The sequence below is a fragment of the Penaeus vannamei genome, chromosome 40 (assembly GCF_042767895.1).
Source record: "Penaeus vannamei isolate JL-2024 chromosome 40, ASM4276789v1, whole genome shotgun sequence".
NCBI classification, from domain to species: Eukaryota; Metazoa; Arthropoda; class Malacostraca; order Decapoda; family Penaeidae; genus Penaeus; species Penaeus vannamei.
The window spans coordinates 25,044,780-25,056,913 of NC_091588.1; the positions used below are offsets into that span (position 1 = coordinate 25,044,780).

Here is a 12,134-nt window from a genome sequence, read left to right on the forward strand (position 1 = left end):
TTGTAGTGGTTGTGGATGTAGTTGTGGTTGTTGGGTTTGTGGTTGTGGTTGTTGTTGTAGTTGTAGGTGTGGTTGTGGTTGTTGTGGTTGTGAGTGTAGTTTGGTTGTGGTTGTGGTTGTAGTTGTTGTTGTGGTTGCAGTTGTAGGGTATGTGGATGTAGTTTGGTTGTTGTAGTTGTGGTTGTAGTTGTAGTTGTGGTTGTAATTGTAGTTGTGGTAATGGTTGTAGTTGTGGTTGTAATTGTAGTTGTGGTTGTGATTGTAGTTGTGGTTGTGGTTGTAGTTGAAGTTGTAGTTGTAGTTCTGGCTGTGGTTGTGGTCGTTGTAGGTGTAGTTGTAGTTAGTTGTAGTTGTAGATGTAGTTGTGACTATGTTACAGGGTAGTGGTAGCTATAGTCTGATTTTTGTTGTTGCTTTTGAAGTGTTGTTTTCCTGTTGTTTCTGTTTTTCTAAATCCTTATTCACGTTTTTCTTGTTTTTCTAAATTCTTATTTACGTTTTTCTTGTTTTTCTAAATTCTTATTTACGTTTTCTTGTTTTTCCAATTTCTTATTTACGTCTTTGTTGTTTTTCATTCTTTTTTAATTGTTGTTTTTGTTGCTGTTATTGTTGTGTATGTTTGCCCATGGAAGTAATATTCTTCGTGTGTGATGGATTAGGGTCGATTAATGACAGAATGATTGATAGAAGATTAATAGATGTAAAATCAATAGGGGTTTTGATGACTGATGAGACACGAAATATTACGAAGTCAAATATTATACAATGACCTTAATAACAAACGTACAGGATTTTTTTTTTTTTTTTTTAGATGTACGTGTAAATTATCATGTACGTACATGAATTGCGGACACGGGTTGGTAACCATATGTGCTAAAAAACAAAACAAAAAAACACACACACAAAAAAAAACAGGCGATTTGTTGACTTTCATACATCGTATAAATATTTTCCCTAAAACAGAAAAACAAAACAAAACAAAGTAAAGAGAAAAAAGAAAAAAAAATCACAAAAGTACCATAATATAAAAATACACTACAAAGAATCAACAATATATAAAAAATCATGTAAAACAAAATAAAAAAAATACGATCTAAAAAAAATACACCAGAAAAGAACAAAAACCAAAATTCAAAAAAAAAAAAAAAATCCCCAAGCATGACAAAACCATTTTGCAATTCCAAAAAAAAAAAAAAAAAAAGCGCCATACATGAACATACCCGCCCCAACGCCCCAACAAAGCGTGCATAAAACAACAACAACAACCCAAACAAAAGAAAACAAGCCAAGTGTTTGAAGACTGCATTATGACACGGCTGCAACATGACCTTTGTCTTGCTCATTACAGCCTCGCCACTTCCTTGCCTCTCCTCACGCCCGCCTTTGTGTCCTCCTCGGCTCGTGGGCCGCCCCTCTCGCCTCGCTCGCCTCGCGTGTGTCTGTCTGTCTCTGTCTCTGTCTCTGTCTGTCTCTTTCTCTGTCTGTCTGTCTCTAGCTTTCTCTCTCTCTCTCTGTCCTCGCTCGCCTCTCGGGTGTCTCTCTGTCTCTGTCTCTTTCTCTCTGTATGTCTCTGTCTCTTTCTCTCTGTCTGTGTCTCTGGCTTTTTCTCTCTCTCTGTCTCTGCCTCTCTCTCTCTCTGTCTCTACCTCTCTCTCTCTCTCTCTGTCTCTTTGTCTCTCTCTCTCTTTCTCTTGTATATGCACACACACTCACACACAGTACACATATATGTGTGTGATTGTGAGTGAGTGAGTGTGTGTGTGTGTGTGTGTGTGTGTGTATGTGTGTATGTGTGTACGTGTGTGTGTGTGTGTGTGTGTGTGTGTGTGTGTGTGTGTGTGTGTGTGTGTGTGTGTGTGTGTGTGTGTGTGTGTGTGTGTGTGTGTGTGTGTGTAAATATATGTGCATGTATATGTATATATATATATGTATATGTATATATATATATATATATATATATATATATATATATATATATATATATATATATATATATATATATACATATATATATATATATATATATATATATATATATATATATATATATATACATATATATATATATATATATATATATATATATATATATATATATATATATATATATATATATATATATATAAATTTCTATACATATTTGTGCATCCCCAGCATCTATTCCCACCCGCATGAGTACACAGGTAAGCCCATAAACAAGACCAAACCGCAGCCCAAAATAACCAGGATCAAAAGCCCGAAATTCACGAGAGAAAAAGGTTACTTCACGCCTCCACACGGCCGGTAGGGGGCAGAGGGGAGAGGGGAAGGAGAGGGGAAGGAGGGAGGAGGAGTGGAAAGAGGGAGGGAGGGAAGGAGGAGTGGGGGGAGGGGAAAGAGGGAGGGAGGGATGGAGGAGTGGGGGGAGGGGAAAGAGGGAGGGAGCAGGGGTGGTGAGGGGAGGGGAAGGGGAAAGAGGAGGGACGGATGGATGGAGGAGGGGTGGAAAAGAGGGAGTGAGGAAGGGAGCGGAGGGGAAAGAGGGAGGGAGGAGGGGGAAGAGGGGAGAGGAGGGGAAAGAGGGAGGGAGGAGGGATGGGGGGAGAGGATGGGAAGGGGACAGGGAGGGATGGGAAAGGAGGGGTGGGGGAGGGGAGGAGAAGGGGCTAAAAGAGGGAGGAAGGAAGGGAGAGGAAGGGGAAAGAGGGAGGGAGGAGGTGAGAGGAGGGGAAAGAGGGAGGGGAGAGGAAGGGGAAAGAGGGAGGGACGGAGGGATGGAGGAGGGGTGGGAAAGAGGGAGGGAGGAAGAGAGAGGAGGGAGGAAGAGGGATGGAGGAGGAGAGGGGAGGGAAGGATGGAGGGTGAGAGGAGGAGAAGGGGCGAAGAGAGGGAGGGCAGGAGAGAGAAAAAAAAAAGAGGGGAAAGAGTAAAGGGAAGAGGGGAAACAGACGGCGAACGGATCAGGGGGAAGAGGAGGAGAGATATGAGAAACAGGAGCAAAAGTAGGTGGAGGGCGAGGGGAAGGGGTGCGGGGAGGGAGCGAGGGGAAAGGAAGAGGGGAGAAGAAGGGGGTGCGGAAGGGGCTTTACCAGAAAAGGAAGTGTCGTGGCCTTTGTACATAAGGTCAGCCACAGTGCGGGCTACGGCAGGCCTGAGAGAAAGAGAGAGAGAGAGAGATTCAGAGAGAGAGAGAGAGAGAGAGAGAGAGAGAGAGAGAGAGAGAGAGAGAGAGAGAGAGAGAGAGAGAGAGAGAGAGAGAGAGGGAGAGAGATAGATAGATAGAGAGAGAGAGAGAGAGAGAGAGAGAGAGAGAGAGAGAGAGAGAGAGAGAGAGAGAGAGAGAGAGAGAGAGAGAGAGAGAGACATAGACAGAGAGAGAGAGAGAGAGAGAGAGAGAGAGAGAGAGAGAGAGAGAGAGAGAGAGAGAGAGAGAGAGAGAGAGAGAGAGAGATAGAGAGAGAGAGGCAGAGACAGAGACAGAGAAATAGAGAGAAGAAAAGAGAAAGAGAGAGAGAGAGAGAGAGAGAGAGAGAGAGAGAGAGAGAGAGAAAGAAAGAAAGAAAGACAGAAAGAGAGAGAGAGAGAGAAAAGGCTCACAAAGATGGATAACCATATCACAAGTAACGAATAATGTAACTAAAAACGAAAGAAAATGGGATATTGTCTCCCACGTTCAGGCATAAAAATGCGTATGTGTGAGTCAGAGTGTGTGAAACGTCTTACTGGGACATCCATCTCTCTCTTTCTCTCTCTCTCTCGCTCTGACTCTCCCATTTCCTTCTCTATCTCCCTCTCTCTTTCTTCCCTTCTCTCTATCCCCTACTATTTTTCTTCTCTCTCTCTTTCTCTCTATCCCCTACCATTTTCGCATTCTCTCTCTCCCTCTCTCCTTCTTTCTATCCCCTCCCATTTCCTTCTTCTCTCTCTTTCTCTCTATCCCTTCCCATTTTCGCATTCTCTCTCTCCCTCTCTCCTTCTTTCTATCCCCTCCCATTTCCTTCTTCTCTCTCTTTCTCTCTATCCCCTCCCATTTTCGTATTCTCTCTCTCCCTCTCTTCTCTCTATACTCTCCCATTTCCTTCTTCTCTCTCCCTCTCTCCCCGCCTTCTCTCTTCCTCTCTCTCTCTCCCCCCTCCTTCCATCTTCTCTCTTCCCCTCCTTCCATCTCCTTCTCTTTTCCTCTCTCTCTCTCTCCCCTCCTTCCATCTCCTTCTCGCTTCCTCTCTCTCCCTCTCCCCTCCTTCCATCTCCTTCTCTCATCCTCTCTTTCTCTCTCTGTCCCCTCCTTCCATCTCCCGGGCGTAAACATTTCCCAGCATCATGTCCTCTTTGTTAACGCTCCGAGAGGTTTTTATGACGAGTTGTGCATTATGTGATATTAAGTTATATGATGCTCTGCTGGGAGGGCGGTCCTTTATGGGGCAGCGGGCGGGGGCGCTTTTACCCGCAGGACGATTTTGTCGCGTCTTGATCAAGATTTAGCTCCTTCGGCGACGTTTGTGGGGGTGGGGGAAGGGGGGAAGGGGGGAGGGGGAAGGGGGGAAGGGGGGAAGGGGGAGGGGGTGTTCTGGTGGTAGGGGTTTATGTTGTTTTCTCTTCGTTGTTGTTGTTGTTGGTTTGTGTGTGTGCGTCTGGGTGTGTTTTTTGGATGCGTCGTTCGGCTCACCTCGGATGAATCTTTAGATGGTCTTAACTTTTAGATGATTCGTATTCTCGGCGCCATCCGTTTTCTTAGTGGAAATTGATGGTTGCTGCGTTCGTTTCGTGATGCAGACTGACGCCCTCCGTCTTTCCAGGTTCGTGTCGCACACCACGGCCGGCTGCCCCGACGGCTACATGCAGATCGAGGAGCTGAGTCGGCCGCTCAACGCCGGCTACTGGTGCGGCGCCGCCTGGGGCCACAACGTGTACTACTCGGAGACGTCGGCCGTGACGCTCATGCTGCGGGTGTTCAACCGCATCGAGGAGAGCGGCCCCGCCAACCCCGGCTCCTTCTCGCCGCAGGACGCGGTGCTGCTGAAGGTCACGTACCGCTTCTTCAAGAAGGAGAAGGCCGTGCTGCGCTACGGCGTGCCCTACAACCCCAGCTACCGCGGCGAGGACGTCACCAACTCCTTCTGCGACAAGTACTTCGAGAACTGCGACAAGAAGAACTGCAAGGTGCAGAGCCCCAACTACCCCGGCCTGTACCCGCGCAACCTCACCTGCTACTACCACATCCGGCAGACGCGCGTGCCCGACGGCAAGCTGGCGCTCATCCGCGTGTTCCAGCGCAACCCGCACCTCATCTACATCAAGGACCGCAACGCGCCGCACCTCTCGCGCGAGCGGCGCATGCGCGTGGGGTCGGCGTGCCACGTGCTGCACGACTACCTCATCGCCTTCGACGGCAGCACGACCCGCACGCCCGTGCTGGCGACCATCTGCAAGGGCGGCGCCCCGCTCTCCGGCATCACCTCCAGCGGCCCCGACATGCTGCTGGTGTTCCAGGCGTCGCCCTTCGACTTCCCGTTCCAGGACTCCCCGCGGCGCCGCATCTTCGGCTTCGAGCTCGACGTCGAGGTCGAGTTCGTGGACCGCGAGTCGACGGCGTACGTGCGGCGCGGCGCCGGGTGCCACTACATGGTCAGCAGCCGCGGCCAGCGCAGCGGCTACCTGCAGGCGCCGGCGCACTCGCTGCTGCCCAACACCACCTGCTCCTGGAGGCTGCTGGCGGCCTCCTCCGAGGTCGTGTGGCTCTACTTCGTGCACTACCGCCACGCCCTCCACGCCGAGATGCCGCCGCCCGCCAAGTGCTCCAACACGCTCACCATCTACGACGGCGACGCCGCCGGCGAGGAGCCCGACGCCCTCTCGCTCGAGAAGAAGCCCGCCGGCGACGCGGACAACACCACGGCGGCGCCCTCCGTCCTCGGCAGGTTCTGTCGCCCGGAGAAGCTGCCGCGCGTGTGCAGCGGCGTGCACGCGCCGGGGCCGCACTCGGCGCCCTGCTCGCCCGCAGAGAGCTACGTGTCCCGCTCGCCGGCGCTGACGCTGACGCTGCGCTACGCCGCCGGCACCGCCCCCGCCCACGTGGAGTTCCTGGCGCGCTACGAGTTCGTGGACAAGCGGCAGTGGGGCGACCCGACCCCCGGGGGCGGCCCCTGCGACCGCACCTTCACGCTGCGCCCCGACCGGCTCTTCGCGTCGCCGCGAGACGTGTTCCTGTTCGGGCGCGGCGGCACGCGGCGCCTGCAGTGCGTGTACACGTTCAAGGCGGCGAAGCACCAGCGCATCGCCCTGCGCATCCTCCGCTCGCGCATGGGCTCCGCCTGCAGCACCTTCTACCGCCAGGCGTCGCAGCGCTTCGAGTGCTCGCACGGCGGCGAGCGCGGCGCGCCCGCCATCTGGGTGCGCGAGGAGCCGTGGACGGGCGTGCCGCTCACGCGCGCCTGCCTCTGCAACACGTCGCACAGCGCGCCCTTCCACCTGGTGTCCTACACCAGCCGCCTGGACCTGGTGTTCAGCGTGCCGGCCATGACGGCGGCGCACGACTACACCGACTTCTTCTTCGAGGGCGAGTACTCCATGCTGGACGCCGGCCCGACGCTGCGCGCCGCCCAGTGCGACGAGTCGGCGCGGCGCCTGTCGGGGCGCCACGGGAACTTCACGGTGGGCGGCTGGCCCAGCGACCACTGCTCCGGCCTGCCGCGCCTCGTCACGGCCACGGACGGCTCCTTCCTGTTCCTGCGCCTCCACGGCCACGTCGCCTCCGAGAGCAACTGCGGCGTGGCGGCGCGCATCAACGTGTACTCGGCGGGCGGGCTGACGCCCATCGCGTCCGTGTGCCCGGGGCAGCGCCAGGAGTTCACGCACGTCTTCAGCAACGGCTGGAGGCACCCGGAGGAGCTACTGGAGGAGTCCTTCTCGTGGCACAACAAGAGCGCGTCGCAGCAGAGCCGGCGGCAGCACAGCCAGACGCAGCAGGAGACGCGGGACCTGCTGGTGGAGTACGTGGGGAACTCGACGGGGCGCTACATGGTGACGTGGGTGGGCGTGTGGCGGCCCCTGCAGACGGCGCCGCTGTCGCCGGCGGGCGCCGACCTGTGCCCGCACCGCTGCCCGGAGATCCAGGCGTGTCTGCCGAAGGAGCTGTGGTGCGACGGCGACGCCCACTGCCCCTCCGGCATGGACGAGGGCGCCGGCGCCTGCGGCTTCCTCGCCGCGCTGCCCTGGGTGTACCTGGCCGCGGGCATCATCCTCCTGACGTCGCTGGTGGCGCTGCTAGTGGCGGTGGTGCTGCACCGGCGCCGCACGCTGGCCGGGAAGGCCGACGCGGCGGAGGTGGTGGAGAACAACAGCCACAGCGTGAAGAGCGCGACGCACGACCTCCTGCTGCCGCTGGAGAAGGAGTCGTGGTGACACCGCGCCCCGGCCGGCGATGTCGTCTGCGTGGACTACGAGACCACGGTGTAGGCTCGGCTCCTGCTGGCTCCGAGCCTCCCGCCTGGCACCCGCTGCCAGGTACCCGCCCGCCAGGTACCCGGCACCGGGGCCCGCCTATCGCGTAGCACTGTGCCAGCTAGTTAGGCATACGTACATATTTACACACGAGCTGAAGGAATGGTGTGGCTGTCCCGAGGCCGAGCGAGGCGACTGCAGGAGCGGGAGGAGGACCTGGAGGCGAGGACGAGGAACGCCACCGGAGGCGTCGCGCTTCGAGGCCGACCTCGCGGGTTCACGTTCTCAGAGATTATCGCTACGTCGGGGACTGTAAAAGAAGAAGAAAAATGAACAAAGACTAATAATGATAAATAACAAATACTCTAAAAACCCAAATCATTAAAACAATAAAACAATATATCTAAAATTTTCCCCAAAGAGTCGAAAAGACGCGAAAGAAAGGGGGGTTTCGACCCACACGCTGACGTGAAAAGTCGAAACAGTTCTTATCTTATAAATGTAAATATGTATACATTCGTTATAGTTTTCAGAGATGAATATGGATCATTGTTACTCAGTTGTCCTAGTTGACTCGGCCAGTGTGGTGACGCGGAGTGGGGGTGGGGGAGGGGAGGGGGAGGGGGAAGAAGGGAGGGTGAAGAAGAAATGGAGACAAGACGAGGTACTGCAATGTCTGCAATATATTCGCTGATATAAGACCCCTCCCCCTCGTCTGTAGGATGCAGGGGAGTAAGACGCAGGACGAAGGATCTCAGATTCTATGTCCGGGCTGCGGGGACTGATCGACAGTCATGCATGACTAGGGAAGTTAATATGACGGTCATTTATGGCTTTTAAGGCTGATATGACAGTCATGCACGGCTGGAAAGTTTGATATAACAGTCATACATGGCTAAGGAAGCTAATATGACAGTCATGCATGGCTAGAAAGACATGTAATAGTCATGCATGGCTAGGGAAGCTAATATGACAGTCATGCATAGCCAGGAAAGCATATATGACAGTCATAAACGGCTCTTAAGGTTGACATGACAGTTATACATGACTAGAAGGACTGATGTAATAGTCATGCATGGCTCGGGAAGACAATAAGACAGTCAGGCACGGCTTGTGGAGAGAAGAAAGTGGCAAGCCGTAGGACCGCTGAATCTGACGTCATGCACTGGCCTGAAAGAGTTTTAGAAAGAGAGAGAGACGCTGCTGAAAGATACCAAACTGGCTGAGAAAGGACGAACTCGGGATCGTGTAGTGACTGAACGAGAGAGAGAGAAAGAAAGTGAATAAGGATATTACGGATTATTTGCTGGACCGGATAAGCGACGTGGATAAAGGAGTGTGGTTGGATCGGTGACTGGCTTCCGGGTCATGCACTGTTCCGAATGGATTTGAGGTTTTAAGTCTTCCGTTACATCTGTGTTTCAAGAGTATTGTTATTGTTCCGACCTTGAAATGTCTACACACACACACACACACGCACACACGGAAAGACCACGCGCACGTACACAAAGACACGTAGACACACATACAAGAGGAGACACACAGACACACACACACACACACACACATACACACACACACACACACACACACACACACACAAACACACACACGCACACACACACACACACAGAGACACACACACACACACAAAGACACACACACACACAAACACACACACACATACACGCACACAAACACACACACACATACACACACAAACACACACAAACAGGTGCGCACACACAAAATATGTCCAACTGTTACTTTATTCATAATCCTTTTTTTTTTTTTTTTTTAATAATCACGGTTTGAAAAGCACACGTGTCCGCTAACACATTCTGTTCCACATTTGCATATTGTTGTCATTCTGATACGAAATGGAGACATCACACTGAAGCTGATGTTCTTTATGTGTACCATTTTTTGTATAAATTTCCAATGTATATGTATGCATTGCAGTGTGTATCATAGTGCATACACACATACATACATACACGCACATACACACACGCACATACACACATACACGCACATACACACACATATACATGTTTGTACGCCCGTATATACATAGAGACAGACACTTACCTATCCTTCCTTCTATAAACGCAAAAACACACGTCCACAAACAAACACACAAACAAAGACAAAACACTAATCCCGACTCGAACACCCCCCCCTCCCCCGAACACTTATCCCCCCCTCGCCCTTCTCCCGAAAATCCCAACTGACAACCGTAAACCAACCCCTACCCCCCTCTCCTCGCTCCAACCCCCCTTCCCCCTCCCCTCCCTTCAACTAAAATCCCTAGTCCCCCGTATAACCCCCTCCCCATCCCCCTTTACCCTCAGAACACACACTCAACCCCAACACTCCCTCTTGTCCCTCCTCCCTCTTGCTAACCAAGACCCCTCAAACCCCCTCCCTCCTCTAGCCAGGACCACCCAACCTCATCCCTTCCCCTATCACCCCCACCCATCCCCTCCCCCAATCACCCCCACCCTCTCCCCTATCCCCTCCAACCCCTACCCCCTACCCCTCCAACTCCACCCCTCTCCCCTTCCCCCATCACCCCCACCCCTCCCCCTATCACCACCACCCATCCCCTTCCCCCAATCACCCCCAACCCTCTCCCCCTTTCACCCCCACCCTCTCCCATCCCCCCTCCCTTTCACCACCACCCTCTCCCCTCCCCCCTCACCCTATCACCCCAACCCTCTCCCTTCCCCCTCCCTCTATCACCCCTAACCCTCTCCCCTTCCCCTCCCCCTTTCACCCCCAACCCTCCCCTCCCCCTATCCCTATCACCCCCACGGTCTCCCCTTTCACCCTTACCCCCTCTCCCCCACGCTCTCCCTCCGCCTCCCCCTTTCACCCCAACCCATCCCCTTCCCCCTTCCCCCAACCCTCACCCATCCCCCTATCCCCCCACCCCAACCCTCCCCCCTCCCCCTATCACCCCCATCCCCCTCCCCTTTCACCCCTTCCCCCAATCACCCCCACCCCTTTCCTCCCCCCCTTCCCCTTCTCCCCATCCCCTCCCCCCTATCCCAATCACCCCTCCCCCCATCACCCCCACCCCTCCCTTCCCCCTATCCACCCATCCCCTCCCCCTCTCAACCCCACCCTCTCCCCCTCCAAACACACCTCAAGGCCGGAACAAGCGTGCTCGCAAAATTCCCCCCGCCGGCCCGAGGGCTTCGTCGAGCGCCTCGCCGGGACAGAGTGCGCTCAACGGGGTGTCTCGGCTTCGGGGACCCAAACTACACGAGAGTTGTGAGAAATGTAGAGTGTTTGTACATTTTATATTTGCTAATAAAAAAGGAGATGAAAAAAATGGTGTGTGTTTGTTTCTTGTGTTTTTTCCTTGGATTTTTTTTTTTTTTGGTCCCTCTGTGTTTTTTGGTTTCTTTGTTCTGGAAATGTGATTTTTCTTGTTTTTTTTGGTTATACCTCGAGGTGGTCTAGTATGATCTAAAGAGCAATGGATTTTCTTTATTGAAAAAAATGGGACAATATTATTCTACTGAAAAACAAAAACGCTAAAGAATGTCAAATATTGTTTCAAGGGAAAATATGATGAAAAAGTTTATATATAGAGAAAAAAAAAACAATGTTGTAGACGATCACACATAAACACATTTATATATATACATATATATATATATATATATATATATATATATATATATATATATATATATATATATAAATGGGAAAAAAAACACTCTACTGTGTTGATACTATGGTAGACAAACCCACAATGCACAAACTAGATTTATTGAAAAAAAAGAAAAAAAAAAAAAAAAAGAAAGAAAAAAAAATACACACACACACACACACACACACACGCTCAAACACACACACACGCCCACACACAGGCAGACTAAACCAAAATCCCGCCCCCCTTCACCAAGCCCCACCCACGTCATGTCTTCGTCGCCAGAAGCCACCCCAAGGAGAGCCAGAGAGACGATCCCCGGCTGTTCCTTCCCTCCACAAAGGACACTGAACGCGAATCCGACCTAAACACAAACACAAGAGCCGCCATTATCGACCGTAAACACGAGAGATAAAAATGGGAGTTTAATTAAAGGGACCGTGGGGGTAGGGTGGGGAATGAGGGGGGTGGGGGTGGGGGTGGGGGGAAAGGGAAGCTGAATAGGTAAGTGTTTTTGGAAGAGGTGGGGATGGGGGGGGGGAGATAGGGAGGAAGGGAGAAGGGAGGAAGAGAGAAGGGAGAAGGGGAGAGGAATAGCAAGCTCGTAAATATAAAAAGAATCGTAAAATCCCCCCCCCCCCCAAAAAAAAAAAAAAAAAAAAAATACGGTGAAGGGAATATATATACGTTGGGAGGGGAGTGGGAGTGGGGAGAGGGGGAGGAAGGGAAGGGTGGGGAGGGAAATGAAGGGGGTGGGGGAGGGGGGGAGGGACACTGGGAACAAAATTAGAAGAGCTTTTCACAAAACACCTGTTACCAAAACTGCTAATATCAGTGAATGTTTGTGTCCCTTTTATACCAAATGTTTTTCATTTAGAAACAAACAAAAACATTAAGCATACATACAATCATTGATATTATAAATAGACACTCGTTTGAAGTAGGCTTATATCCCCTTCTTGAACCGAAAACAAGAACTTTACACTTTTATTAAACTGTGTAAAGATATTTTTGACCCACCGTAGCTGAATATGGGATCTGGTTAGTAGGG

General features: G+C 51.8%; 1 protein-coding gene across 1 annotated transcript in view; it reads left to right on the forward strand.

Annotated features, from left to right (window-relative positions):
* The window catches only part of LOC113812294 (uncharacterized), an 11,780-nt gene extending 4,264 nt beyond the window's left edge, over positions 1-7,516 (forward strand). Inside the window, exon 3 of the mRNA XM_070117541.1 lies at positions 4,776-7,516. Within this exon, the coding sequence (XP_069973642.1) occupies positions 4,776-7,380 (2,605 nt within the window). The 3' untranslated portion in view covers positions 7,381-7,516. The remainder of the gene's footprint in view (positions 1-4,775) is intronic.
* Positions 7,517-12,134: the final 4,618 nt, after the last annotated feature.